Source organism: Hibiscus syriacus, unplaced genomic scaffold (assembly GCF_006381635.1).
Source record: "Hibiscus syriacus cultivar Baekdansim isolate YM2019G1 unplaced genomic scaffold, ASM638163v2 tig00110328_pilon, whole genome shotgun sequence".
In the NCBI taxonomy this organism is placed as follows: domain Eukaryota; kingdom Viridiplantae; phylum Streptophyta; class Magnoliopsida; order Malvales; family Malvaceae; genus Hibiscus; species Hibiscus syriacus.
Window position 1 is genome coordinate 6,788,302 of NW_024062685.1, and position 14,900 is coordinate 6,803,201.

Consider the following 14,900-nt stretch of genomic DNA (forward strand, 5'->3'; position numbering starts at 1 on the left):
TTCAATTTCAATTTGAGTTTAAATTTCAATATAAATTTCGGCTCCACTATAAATATTAGCCCAAGCCAATATGCATGTTATCATTGATTATTCCTAATTTCCATTGTTTTTTTTCAACTTTAAACGCGAGGGAAATCCCGACCATCGTATTTTTTGGTCAACTTTAAAGCGTCAGAAAAGTTTCGGGCGTATGATCTGGGTGGTATACGAGAAATGCAAAAAATGACAACTAAAAATCCCAATAATTGAGGGCTACAACTTGTAATAATAACAAAAATAATAAGTCCAAAATGCTTCTGAGTACTACCCAAATCATAAGTCCGAAATGCTTCCGATGCTCATCAAAATCCAAAGCTCATATGGTGCCAAGCAAAAGGAAATCAAAATCCAAATCTCATATGGTGCCAAGCAAAAGGAAATCAAAATCTACAACTTGAGTTTGAACATTGATATGATCTGTTCAGTTGTTATCATGTTGGGATTTTCTTTTGTGTTTGATTTTTTGGATAGTTGTTCTCTTGCTTCTTCAAGTGTCCTTAGCTTGTATTTATAGCTTGAAATGTGTTTGATGTTGTATATACCTTGATGTTGTATGTTGCGATCAACGCGAAAGTTAAATTCACAACGCGAAATAAGCGTTGCGATAGTCAAATTCGCAACGCGAAAGTCAAATTCGCAAACCGAAAATCGCGTTGCGAATTTGTACCTTTAACAAGTCTTTTTTGCCTTCAAACATAATGCAGATTGAATTTTTTAGAAACAACAAATCAATTAAACAAGCAAAAAATAATTCTTATTTACAAATCAACTTTTACAAATCAACTTTTACAAATCAATTAATCAAAAAATAAATCTTATTTCCTCATCAATTAAACAAATCAACTTTCAATATAAAATTCAATTAAACAAAGAAAAAAAGTGTACCCCAGACTGTTGCTTATGCACAAATACATTTCACGCAACTCACTTCAGGATTAACCTGCAGAAACCAAACATTTGCTCAAACAACACTTTCTATACATCTAAAACCAACAAACAACAAATTATTGAATTCTAGGTACTAAACCAAATATTTTCAAACCAATTAAAGAGTACATATAATAACACTTGCTCAAACTTACCAATTGTTTATGTACAACTTTCAGCACGCGGATGCAGGTAGGCAGCGTCTCGCATATATCGATCTGGCCATATAATGCCGAAACCACAAGCCTATTGCAACTTTATCTCTATATGTGGGAGGTAGATACTATATACTTCCTGTCGTCAAACGTTCCAAGCACAAGCATACGAGAGGACCACAATCCCCTCTGGCTCCCTGCGTTTATTGTGGCGCAGTCTCGTCTCTGATCATTGTAATTTTGAACTTCTTTGGCTTCTTGTTTCCAGAATTTGTCCAATAATCAAGCGCATTCAAGTATTTAGCCAAAAGATCGCTCCATCCCTTTGTAATAATATCTCTCAAATCAGACAATGGTATGTAATTCAACATGTTGTCATATACCATTGTCTTCAGGGATGAGAGTTGAAACTCGACGAGAAGCCAATGACGACGTTCTAAAATAGGGATAAACACATGCAATCATAAATAATTGCGCACATCAAATAAAATTTATGAAAACCTTTAAAATATTCAAAAAAAATAAATACTAACCTTATCGACCTCCCACCATACAGGATAAAGTTTAGCTTTTCCATTAGCCAACTTATATGAAGCATCTCTCTGATCCTTCAAGTGAGCTGCGTGAAAAGACGTCGGCATAATAGTCCATCGAGTATTTTTTATTTTCTTCAATTTCCTTATTATTAGAAGACGTGAAACCCATGCATCAATATGATGTTTTATAAAAAAATACATATATTAGTGAACTTATTAATAAATTTAAAAATAATTCATCAAAATACAATATAAGAAGAATATAAGACTTACCACCCCTTCGAGATAGCCATTATCTTCAACCCCTAATAAAATACCCCACCAAGACCGATCAAGAAACAAATGATATGCATCGTCGATTTGGCATAGGTCAGAATAACACCCATTGCTCCGCTCATGTAGATAAAAATCAACTGTGGTCTTAGCCCAAAGGGTATTATCCGTAATTGTTTTCGGTAGTGTTTCTCTCTCCTCCTGAGGAATGGTACTGGCCGGTAACACATACGAAAGCCAACTCGCATCCATCATATCGGGCACGGGAGGGGGTTTATCAATATGTCGACATATGACGCCATGTGAATCGGGCTCTTGAACGACGGGCGGGACCACTTGAACGATGAGAGGGGCCTCTTGAACGGTGTGAGGGGCTTCTTCGATGATGAGAGGGGCCTCTTGAACGATAGGAGGTGCCTCTTGAATGATGATAGGTGCATCAGGCTTATTCTTACGGAGTCTTGGCACTAGTGGGGTGAACGGAGATGTAATGGCACGTGCACGACGTCTGATGCGTGAACCCCGTCGTACAAGAAAAACCCGACGTAAAGCATCTACCTTATTGGGCCACTGAAAATAAATTAATACATAAATCAGTAAATAAATAAATAAATAAATAAATAATGTCGAAAAAAGGTTATTTGCATTGTATTAAACAAATTTACCTCATTATGTAGAGTATGAACCTCATTCTGCAATGATGAAACAATCTCGCGTAGAGCGAACACCTCGTCACGTAAAGTAGATACCTCACCACGAAGCGCACCATTGTCGTCACGTAAAAAATCCACCTCACCACATAAAGAACGAACCTTGTCATGCCATGCACTATTGTCTTTACGTAAAGTATCTACCTCATGACGCAAAGCACCGACCTCATCACGTAACTCCCCTAACTCATCCCGTGGAGGTGGAGAACAGGGAGATGGAGATAGACGGAGCCTCTTTTCCAGTCGCCTATCATGAGGTGATGGTGGAGAAGAGGCTCGATAATGTGATGGAATAGGTGATGGTGGAGGTGGAGAAGAGGCTCGACCAGGTGATGGCTCCGGGTGTCGAGCTATAGAATCGGCCCGATGGGGTGATGGCTCTCGAAGTGGGGGGTGCTCATCATCCGTCCCATCAAAAAACCGCTTACTAGCTTGCCACCAATCAGTGGCAAGCTCAGCATCTGAGGGTGTCAGCCTCTGTAATGGGTAGTTGGCCTCCTAACAATATAAAAGCTCAAACAAAGTTAAACGTGTACTAGTAATAACTTGTTTATATATGATAGTATTTGTGTGTTAACTTACATCATTAATCTTCGTATATAGGAGTAAGTCTTCCCAATCCAACATGTGGATCCTCTTCCAAGTAATAGCCCTAGGAATATCATCTGATCTTTTTATCGCATATGTCTGCATGCTGGGGAAAGCCTCAAATATCCAAATATACAAACAATATAATACACAAACATTAGTAATTGTTAAATAATTAATTATAATTTTGGAAACATTATATAGAAATTCTTACCTTAAAGGCTCAAGTAAAGTATGTCAAAGTGTATTTAGAACCATCGCCCCACAAACTTTTTCGGTCCTCGAAGGCAGACGATAACTTTTTCCAGGTAGCTTTCCGTATATATGAACCCCACGGAAACAAGTTCCATGCATTTAGGTCCTCTACCAATAATATTAGGTCCTCGGAGATTGGTTGTCTGCCCTCTTTGCCTAAAAAGCCGGCATGCAAAAGTAGTAAATGGCATACTCGGACAACATTAAGGTCATCCATCCGAGTAAAACCATCTTTATCAAATAATCTCTTCAAGTCGTCGACATATATACTCAGCTTCGACTTTTCCAGCTCAGGAAAAACCCGATATAACCATGATGGGCGGACGATATGACTAGTGTACTGACCTACATCATCGTGTCCGAAGCGTAGACCGATGATTAAGCAAAACTCCTCCCGCCCAAAACAAGTATATGCCGGTGCCGGAGGAAAATGAAACCATATCTCCTCATCACCACGTTGTACCCCCTCGGGTAGATCATTAGTCATGGTCTGAAGAAACAAATGTGTCAACATAGCATCTCCACCCGTATGTTGCACTTTCAGCCATGGCCCGAAGCAAGTATCCTCAAACAAATTTCTTTGTAGAGGTGTAAGCGTCGATGCAATTTTAGTGGCTAGGCTCAATTTATTCCTTAAGGTCAATGCAGCCGAAAAAAATTTCTACAAAAACAATAAACATACCAAGTTAGATATACCAAAAACTACAAATTATACACTATAAACATACATGATATTAAATAGTGAAAACAAATCCAAATATGTTTCAAATTAGCACGATATTCACCCAAGTCATTATTCCATCATAGTTCACAAAATGCATCAGATAACATTCCAGAAGTAAGCACTTATATAAACATTTAAAAGGAAAACATATAGGTTTAGTGCAGGTTCAAGGACAACATAAAGAGTAGTAGTTTATTCTTGAAACTTAAATTAGCAACACTATGAAGTTAGTATTTGTCTTTGTTTTTTGGTTGAAGTAATGCAATTCATTCAAGTTTCAATTTACAGAATAAAAGAAGTTTCTGAAACTTAAATTCGCAACGCGAAAATGAAAATCGCAACGCGAAACTAAAATCGCGTTGCGATTTTCATTTTCGCGTTGCGAATTTGGTGTTGCGATTTAGGGTTTCTTCAACAAAAAGACAAAATAAAGACAAATACTAACTTCACAGGGTTAAAGACTAAACAGTTTAGCAGTATTGACAACAACCGAATGAATTTAGCACTCTCAGTGAAATGTTAATCTAATAATAATACAAAAATTTCAAAATAAAAATAAGAGATTAAAAAAACTAACCCTCGGTGGTTGATTTTCCATTTCTGACCGTGAATGGTTGTGGGGGTTGATATGAGATATGGAGATAGACGGATTTCGTCGGAAATGGGGACGGATTTCGTCGGAGATGGGGACGGATGTCGCTGTAGAGAGTGAGAGATGGAGATGAGACTGAGTTGTGCTTTAGGGTTTTAGGTTAGAGATGATTTGTGATAATACTGTTTACATTTGTGTTGCGAAATTAATATTGTGTTTCGCGTACAAACATTTGACTTTCGCGTTGCGAATTTGACTATCGCGTTGCGAATTTGACTATCGCGTTGCGAATTTGACTTTCGCATTGCGAATTTGACTATCGCGTTGTGAATTTTGAAAATCGCAAAGCGATTTACATATTCGCGTTGCGAAATTGGAATACGCGTTGCGAATTTGAGATCGCGTTGCGAATTTGTTGGTCATTTTGGCAAATCCAAAAAAAAGTTGGTTAAATTATTATATTATAAGACATTTTTAGTCACTGAGATTATTTTCTTTTTTTTAACACCCCTAATATAAACAAAGCTAACCGTTATGTTGGGCTGAACCAAATTTAAAACATTTTTTAAACATAATCGCGGCCCGCTGACCCTGAACCCAAGGATAAGCGGGCCATTAGTTATTTTTAGATATTTATTTATTTTAAAAATGAAATTTGTGTTACTTCCGAGGGAGAGAATTTACAGTCGTTGAGTGGAGAGTTGAAGCACCACAAATTCCGGATATTGTTCGAGAGATCTATGGCGGGAACCATACAATCCCTTATTTTGACGCCTCCTTCCGCCTTCAACACGCCGTTTCCTCGCCGGAAAACATGTTTCTTCGCCCGTTCCCTCAGATTCAATCCTCCTTCTCGTTCCATTTCAACACTTATCAGATACTGTAAACCGTCCGATGAGGTTCCCTTAAAAATGAAGCTTATACTCACACTTTCACTATTTCTTTTCACGTTTTATCCTTTTGCAACTTACGAAGTTTGAATTGAGTCGCAGATTCATGGTTCAGATTTAGCTAATGGATTAAATTGGACAAAGCCTTTGATAAATTTTACTTCCAATAATTTCCTTCCCCTAGGTAATGAAGTTTTATTTTTCATTGGCAATGTTAGTGCTTCGATTTTGCTTTTTATAATTTTATTTCTCAAATTTTTTGTCTTACATTTTCAATTTTGTCCGTTGGCAATGTTAGTGCTCGGATTTTGCGTTTTATAGTTTTTGTTCATTGGCAACTTAACATGTGTATCCCCTAGTTTTATTACCTTAGGGAAGAAAATTTTGCTCAATATATGAGCTAAAAGAAAACTTGAACCAATCCTCACTATTTAGTAATAACGTCTCCAGTACTGATTATAGTAGGTAGAAAAAAATATGCCCTTCTCGTTCCTGCTGATGAATGATGATGAATCGTGTTATTGAAAAGTGACTTGAACCCAAAGGGGAATCTGCGAATATGTTAAGTTTTTTCTTTTCCTATCATAGTGAAAATTTTCCTCGGCTTTAAAATTTGTTTTTCTAATGCCTTCTTTTTTGAAGATGATTATTTTCATTCTCCAGAATAACAAGAATTTGGTTGTGTTTGTTATGTTACATGCAGCACTTACTAGTGGAGTAGCATTTGGAATTGCAAATCCTACCCTTGGCTGTCTTGCTGATAAATATCATTTGTCAAAATTTAGCACATTTGGGATATTTGTCGTCTCAGGTAAGATTTTAGCATTGCTGCTTTCTGTCTCATGGTAAGATATTGTTCTATGATGCACATCCCTTATAAGCCACCAATTATGCAGGTTTGACTCTACGCAGTGATGCAATTGGTGCTGCTGCCAAAGCATGGCCCGTAGGACTTTTTGGGCTAGTATGACCTCAAATTTCTTATGTGCCATTGTTCATTTTGTAGGTTCATTTATAATTTTGTGTTTCACTCTTCTCTCTTTCATGTATATTATTATAATTATTATTATTTTGGTTGGGGGATTCTGTGTAATTATATATGTCAATTAGACCGGATTTTTTATTTTTACTTTGAATTATTACACCATCTACACAGTGTTTCAGATAAAAGGAAATGTCGTGGAAAAATGAAAATCAAAGGAAAGGATAGATTCCTTTGTCCGAGTGTGTGATAAAAATAAAGGGAAGAGATTCAGAACTCGGAGGGGAAACTCATTAACTACCCTAAACACTTAAAGATGCTTTAGTTGAGAAAAACTGCTTTAACTTGGATCTTCCGCAGAGTTCTAAAATGGGCTAAAATGTTGCACTTCTCTTTTGTTGGGAGGCTTTATTTCCATGTTATGCATTATAATGTAGCATTAATTAAATGAGCAAGGTCAGTTCTTTGTCTTTTTGTTCTCCAAAAGAAAAAGAAAAACAGTTTAAATAATTATTTCCTTCTATTACTGCAGTGCTCCATCCTATTGTTTACTCCATACTTTTCAAGGCTTATACTGCTTATTCCGCTTCAACCTCAGGAGTTCGTCACAGGTTTGAATTTTGATAATAGAACTTCATCTTATATATTGTTCAAGGGTGATTTCTTTCTTAATTTTACCATTTGAAAAAAATGAAGTTGAGAACATTAATTACTTATCATGTATGTCATTCTTTTGATAACAAGCCCATTTTTCCAATGGCCGCCATGTTCATACATGTTAAAGTAAACTTCTCCTGTTAATTCCTTTAAAAACAGGGAGGAAAGAAAGTACATAATTAGAAAAATTTTGTAAGGATTTAACATTTTTTACAACTCCAATTCCTGCTTGTTGCAGATGGCATGTTTTTCTTGTACATGATGATTTCATTCTACTGGATTACATTCTGTATTCATTCTCTTCCTTTTCTTTTTTTCTTCGGGGGAGGACCATTTAGGAATTATTCATTTAGTTTTTTTTTATTCATGCATGTGCCAACTTTATGGAGGATCTGACTACTTTTTACAACTGCAGCTGAATTAAGTTTACTGCTTTTGATGATACTTCTCTTAGTCTTGCCACTTTTGATATTTTTGTTAGGGAACTGTAAATACTTTGATACTAACCTTGAGCAACTTCAAACTAATTTGAGGTATAGATGAATTTACTATTGCAAGGCAAAACATAAGAATGTGAAAAAGAAACTCAGGGTTTACTTTATTGTCCTTAGTTTTGTTGGCTTTTGGCAATTGCTGCAGACACCCAAGTTGAATATAAAAAGCATAGAAAACTCAAGACTCATTCAGTTTGGAATAATATTATTCAACAGCCAACTTCAACATGAAGACCTTTGCAAACCCAAGATTCAGAATTTCAGATACAGAATTGCTTTCTGGATCATGGAATCCAGAATCCAGACTGTTATATAGTTATAGCTCTGTGGAAAAGAAAAACAATGCCAAACAGATAACACTTTTCCTTTGTATTTCTAACTTGGGTTAGAAACCTTTAGGTCCACAATCCATTCCAGAGGAGCTATTAGCTATATACTTTCTTCATAGGTTTAAGAAGCGATTATAGTCTAGCCCAATAAAGAAGGAAAAATGGATAATGTCTCATCCTTTTTATGTCTTTGTGCTCTTCCTTGATTATAAAGTACCGTGAAAGTTGGTGGATTGTTCCAAGGAGGCACAATCCAACAATGAACTTTACAAAAGTGGGAAAAGATTATGTTGAATTATTGGTATATTATAAGTTAATCTTTTGTTCTGTTTTAACTACAGGACTTGCTATATTTACCTGTATGCCAACAACATTATCAAGTGGAGTTGCACTTACCCAGGCATGCAGATTGCTCTTTATTTTCTAAACTAATTCCTTGATGTCTTCATCTTTGTGTTTGAAGAAGGCCTCAACTTTTTATGTGCAGCTTGCTGGGGGGAACACGGCAATCGCTCTTGCAATGACAGTGGTATCTAATATGCTGGGAATCTTGATTGTAAGTTGCATATAAAAGAGTTGTATGATTAATTTCCTGTTAAATTTTAAACTTTGCTACTGGAATTGATTGGATGCTTAATATAACTTTTCTCCCCGTTTAAATCTTGATGGACTTTTTGCCAGTGAATGATATGCTGATTGTTAGAGTTATCTATGTCTCTATGGTATTTTACTGTTCTGATCTATTGATGTTGATCATTATTGTCTGATGTGTCCTTTCCGTGCATAATTTGAATGCATCAATTACCCTGAATATATATATATATATATATATATATATAGTTATATATGTGCGTGTCTGTATATATATAATTTATTTAGGAGAAATACAGTAGAAAAATGTAATGGCAAAGCAAATATATTTCTAGTTATATCAAGTGAATTTTGTAATATCTAGAAGTATTATCATTTACCATCAGTTAAAGTAACACAGATGTCTTTCACATTACAGCTAAACTATTGAGAAAAAATATCAGTAAGATCTGGATTGACAAGTGTGCAAGGTGCACTTTAGACATTGGAACCATTATATTGTTCAAGTCTTCAAGACAAAAAAATGTGCTCACTGAGCAAGGTGTGATTGTATGTGTCTAATAATGGCGACGATTATGATTTTTATGCTTTATTGTTGGTGTTAAGTGTATGATAGATTTTATTGAAGCTTACGGATTATATGATTTTCAGATTCCATTTTCGATCTCAAAATTCATAGCTGATGGAGTTGGTGTGCATGTTCCTACTACAGAACTGCTTAGAAGTCTTCTTCTCACACTTTTGCTTCCTTTGATCTTGGGGAAGGTAATATTTTCATTAGTATTTCCTGGAAGGAAGAAAATTCTTCTGGCATCACTACTTTAGAAAGAAGTTGTTGCTTGGGTTTTTAAAAATGATTATCTAGCAATGTATAAATGCTGTTTATCCAAGAATGGAGAAGTTAATGCTATAAAAACTGAACCTCCAAATTGTATTAGAATAATTTTTCTTTAGGCATTTATTGTTTTCTAATTGTAATGTTTGCTGCCTAATTACAGGTTTTAAGAGAATCTTTCAGAGGTGAGCCTCTCAGTCATGGGATTCCCCCCTCCCCCTCTCTTTTTTCCTTTCCTTGTAAGCAGGTTTTGCATAACATAATGTTAAGGGATCCGTGTTGATGCTAATGCACCAGCTCTGACACCTCCCTCATATAATAATGTTTCAACAGCATGAAATAATAGGATGGCTGGTTGACATAAATAGTATAGTATAGAGGTTGTCTTTTTGTTGAGCTAGCAATTATTGTTGTCAGTACTTCTTGATTGTCGATACCTATAATTATGGTATGAGTTCCTTATTTGATATGCATCTTGTCCAGAATGTAAAAATTGAGATGCAAAAGGTTAGGTTTTCAGAACCATCAAGATTCAAATTCTGTCGACAAAAAATGGGATCCCATTACTACTTCAGAATCTATAAGATTAGTTTAAAGAAAGAATAGAGGCTATCGATCGTTGGGTTTCATAGTTTGACATTCCCATTCTCCAGCATTGTTTATTTTCTTCCAAGCATCAAAATCAGTATACTGGGAAGCAAAAACTGTCATTGATCTCCTGTTGCTACTTTATCACTGGCAACCAGGGTTGGCAAACTTCGTTGACCATAATCGTAAACTTTTTTCGAAGATCAGTGCAGTATTCCTCAGCTTAGTAAGGCCTGAATTTCATCTTTCCAGTTCTATTTTACATATAATGTTCTAGTATCAAGTAATTTTAACTTCCATTGTGATGAAACAATTTCTATTTTCCTTTGAATTTTATGGCTGCTCGGAAGTTTTGTTACAATTTCTACATTCTGTTCTCGATACTGAAATTTGAAACTTTGAATCTTTTAATTTGTCTGTGAATAGCTTCAAAACATTCAATTTCATAAATTACACCTGTTTCTTTGTTATGGCCCTTGTCCTGACTATAAAAAAACAATTCACGGCAGGATGTTGTCTTGGTCAACACCAAGACCTTTTTGACTTGAATAGTAACCTGAGCTTTTGTTGATTCACTGTGTTGTTTTTGTTTACTTACAGATGAAACTATTTAGAAACCAAAGTTATTTGAATTGTATCATTTCAAAGGCAATTTTGCATGTCGTCGTTGAGATGTGGGGTTTGTTGGATACTAAGCTATATGTTTGTGTTAAACTTTAGAACAATAATGCTAGAACATACGGCTTAGTATCCAACAAAATAAAGAAGTTATGGTTCTAAAGTGGTTATGCTCATTGTGCATGTGTATTGATTTCTCTTACACATGATATGATAATATTACTAGCAGATTTCAGGCCTGCTTTGATATTATGTCAAGTAGAAACAAGATTTTCAAAATTTTCTTGTGTCATTCCACTCAACTTAAAGGATTCTTTTTACAAGTGTCGTAAGGACACTCTTTAAGGTTACATACATACATGTCATTTGGTTAACTTATTTTTCATAATTATGATGGTTGCAGGTGCCTTGGATGCAAGTGAGCAGGTCAAGGTCGTTACTTCTGATGGTTAAACCTGCAGCTTTTATTGTAGCTATTGGGATGGGAACGTATGTTCATTCTTCATTCCTTGGCCTTTCATTAACAAGAATTATTCCTGTAGTTTCGAACTGTGAGCTTTTTAGTATTGACTTGGATCTATTGACCTGGGTTTACCAATAGCAACTCGTATAGTAACTGATATTCCAATCTATTGCCTTTTCCGGTTTGTTATAGCCAATCATACAAGTGCTGCATATTCTATTTAGGTTTGGTAAAAAGCAACAAAAATAATGATGGACCTAATATGTATAATTTTCGTATTGATTGTATCTTATAGGCTTCATTGGCTGAATAATCCATGCGGATTCTTTTTCTTTTTTTTTTTTTGAAAAATAGGGGTGTTTGAGAATTATTTTGGGATTTAGGTCATTTACTATAGTGCGTGTGGAACTTGTCACGAGGGGGTGACGAATTCCATAAAATATATTAAAAAATTAGAACTCATTATGAGGGGATGACGAATTCGATAAAATATATTAAAAAATTAGAATTCGTCATGAGGGGTGACAAGTTTCACCCCTATTTTTCAATTTTTTCCCCCGCCCACAATATTCCCAAAATTTAAACGTATCTTATACTCTGCCGGGGTTGTATCTTCTCAATAATGAATTCCATAATTTGTTCCAGGCTTTTACACCTCATTTTGTTAGCTTTTAACACACTCGCTATAAGGAGCCTGGCAGCTATCTCTGGTGGTGATAAATCAATTTTTGCCGAGAAAGAAAATGCCATAGCCACGTTGCTTGTTGCAAGCCAGGTGGCTATCTTGAACTAGCAATGTTTTTTACGTAGTTTTATCATCTGCTTGGTAAACTTTCTCAAGCTCCCTTTAATTGCTTAATCTTGATATGTACAATTTCTTTTGTAGAAAACTCTGCCTGTAATGGTGGCAGTTGTGGAGCAGCTTGGTGGTGCATTTGGTGAATCTGGTTTACTGGTTCTACCCTGTGTTGCCGCACATTTAATTCAGGTTATGACCAAATATCTATCAACTTCTCTTGCTGCGACTGCCATTGTTTTCAACATTTAATTATATACCATTTTGCAGATTATCTTAGATTCCTTCCTTGTTAACTTCTGGCTTCGAAGAGACCTCTCGTCAAACACCGCCAAGGTAGCCTGAGCGGTAGCACGCTTCATGATCCCCGGTAGACAATTCTTTTATGCTTCCGAACAGTTTAAAAAATGATTGAATCTTCTTGAATAATTTGACAATTCCTTTATTGCTTTTGCCAATATCATATTTTTCACCTAAATTAACTTCCTATTTGTACAGGAGTTACTGTAACAGCATGCTTGGTTCACTAGAATTACTATTCTATTCTAGGATCACCCCTAAACAAAATTATGAGGACCTTAATTTATCATATACTATATATAAGGACTAAACTCATGAGACTAGTTAAGTGATTTTGATTAGGAAAATGAAAATAGGAGAAAGAAAATGGAGTAATTTACATTTGGGTTATTGTTAAGAATGAATATAACTTAAGAACTCTATCGTATTTGATCCACTAAATTAAACCCTCTAAAACATCTTAAGAATGAATATAACTTGAGAACTCTCATAATTTTTTGAAGTTTTTTTTCTGCTTTTATAGGATATTACTGCATAAAACATAGATAAAATGTTAATAAATCAAAATTAAATAATTAGGCAAGTTTAAATTTTATTAATTAAAAGTATGACTGAAATTTGGATTTTATTAGTTCAAATGATCCAATTTTCTACTAATTCTATCGACTTTGGAATTGTTGGAATACATATTGTATCACATATTTTCTGATAAATAAATCAGAACGATACCGTTTGGCATACGTTGAGTTTATTATTATTATTATTATTATTGTTGTTGTTGTTGAATTGAATGGCAAAATACTGATTAATAATTCCGTTGATAACTGAAATGGCATTGGTCTTTCTCTATCATCTTCCATAAAAAAAGAAGGGTATATTTTACGGATAGTCCTTTATGTTTTTGGTTTGTCCTATTTTAACCACTAGTTAAAAAATGATTTTGGCATCTTATGTTATTAATTTGTTTGGTTTTTATTCTTTTTCTATTAGGTCTTGTTAATCAATTATCGGAAATTTGAGTTAACAATTGAAAAATTTTTAAAAAAAAAATCATGTGTCCTCAAAAAATACATCCATCATCTATGGCAATTCCCAACTCTCCAAAACCGCCCAATCTTCACCACCACCGCCGCTCTTCATTTAACAAAATCAACTCATCTTTTAACAAAATAACGTCAACCTATCTCTTCTCAGTCCTCACCGTCCACTTTCATCAACACCCCTTACCTTTAAAAGAGTCACCTGTACTAAAGCAGATATGAAGCAATATAATCTCATCATCCAGATACTCAAGCAGCACATGATAAAATGTTCTCGTTGTAAAGGTATAGAAAAATGTATTAAAAATCATAAGAAGAGAAAGCACGTGTCATAAGAGTATAGAAAAGTATGTCATAAGAACAATTTTGTATTTAAAATTAAAAAAGAAAAAAAATAGTATGAAAAAAATAAGAAAATTATTAATAATCAACAGTCGACAATTAATATTAAGATTATTGCCACCGTCGGCTAAACAAAAATTAAAAGAAAAAAAATGAAGGTGACACAATTATGGAGAGAAAATTTAAAAAAACATAATTTTTAAAAATTGATTTTTTTAAAAAATGGTAATTGATAAAATTACAGAAATAAACTGAATTTAGAATAAAAAAATTATCAAATTGGATTAATACAGTAAATTGAATTGATTGAAATCAATGCCGAAAATCTTAAAATTATTGTGGATGACAATAACCCTTTGTTTAGTTATGAAGATTGTTAAACTTATTTCATAGTCTTAATAGTTAAATCAAGATTTGAAGATGTTTTCAGTAAAATATTGTATTTATAACTTTATATTATTAGGCTGTTAATATATTATAGTAATTATTATAGTATACTAAAATGAGATTTGAATCAGGAAAAAATTAAAAGTGTAAAATATTTTTAATAAAATATTATCAATTATCAAACGATATAATATATAAAATAGTTTAATATGTAGATAACACATGCCTATGTAGGTCAGTAGGCCTAGTTACCCTCATGAGTGAAGCCATCTTTTAACACTCAAACAAATTATTTTTATAAAATTTTATCTCAATAAAATCAGAGAGCACATAGTCTCAACCAACAAGCATAGCAACGCAGAACACAAAATAAAAACACATAGGAAATCGTGTAAGATCAAGTCGGATTTGAATTTATGATAAAAAATTTCCGATCCGATCTGAGGTAATTGTTTCTTTAATTTAGGGTTAATTGCTATAATATCCGTTCTCTCTATAATTTTTTTTAAATTAAGTCCTTATTTTTATTTTACCGAATAAAAATATTTTTTTTTATATTTGTATCGAATCAGATCATATTAGGTGTGAATTTTTACTTCCAAAAAATTAGGTTGAGTCAAGTTCAAAGGGAGGGAATATGGTCCTTGAGTCAGGTTGGATGGACAGTGCATGCATCTCGGGTTGAATTAGATTTACATAGAGAGTGCACACAGCTCAATTCGAGCCAAATTAACTAAAAACTCGACGCAACTTAACTCGTTACCATCTCTACAACACATATATAACAAT

General features: G+C 34.3%; 1 protein-coding gene across 1 annotated transcript; it reads left to right on the forward strand.

Moving 5' to 3' along the window:
• Positions 1–5,472: 5,472 nt before the first annotated feature.
• Positions 5,473–12,474, forward strand: LOC120118594 (probable sodium/metabolite cotransporter BASS4, chloroplastic). The gene is made up of 14 exons (XM_039138619.1): positions 5,473–5,698; positions 5,792–5,873; positions 6,393–6,500; positions 6,586–6,653; positions 7,204–7,282; positions 8,493–8,551; positions 8,639–8,707; positions 9,394–9,507; positions 9,741–9,762; positions 10,324–10,391; positions 11,187–11,272; positions 11,892–12,021; positions 12,133–12,234; positions 12,313–12,474. The coding sequence occupies exons 1-14, from the start codon at positions 5,540–5,542 to the stop codon at positions 12,385–12,387; spliced, it is 1,221 nt and encodes a 406-aa protein (XP_038994550.1). The 5' UTR covers positions 5,473–5,539; the 3' UTR covers positions 12,388–12,474.
• The last annotated feature ends 2,426 nt before the right edge of the window (positions 12,475–14,900 follow it).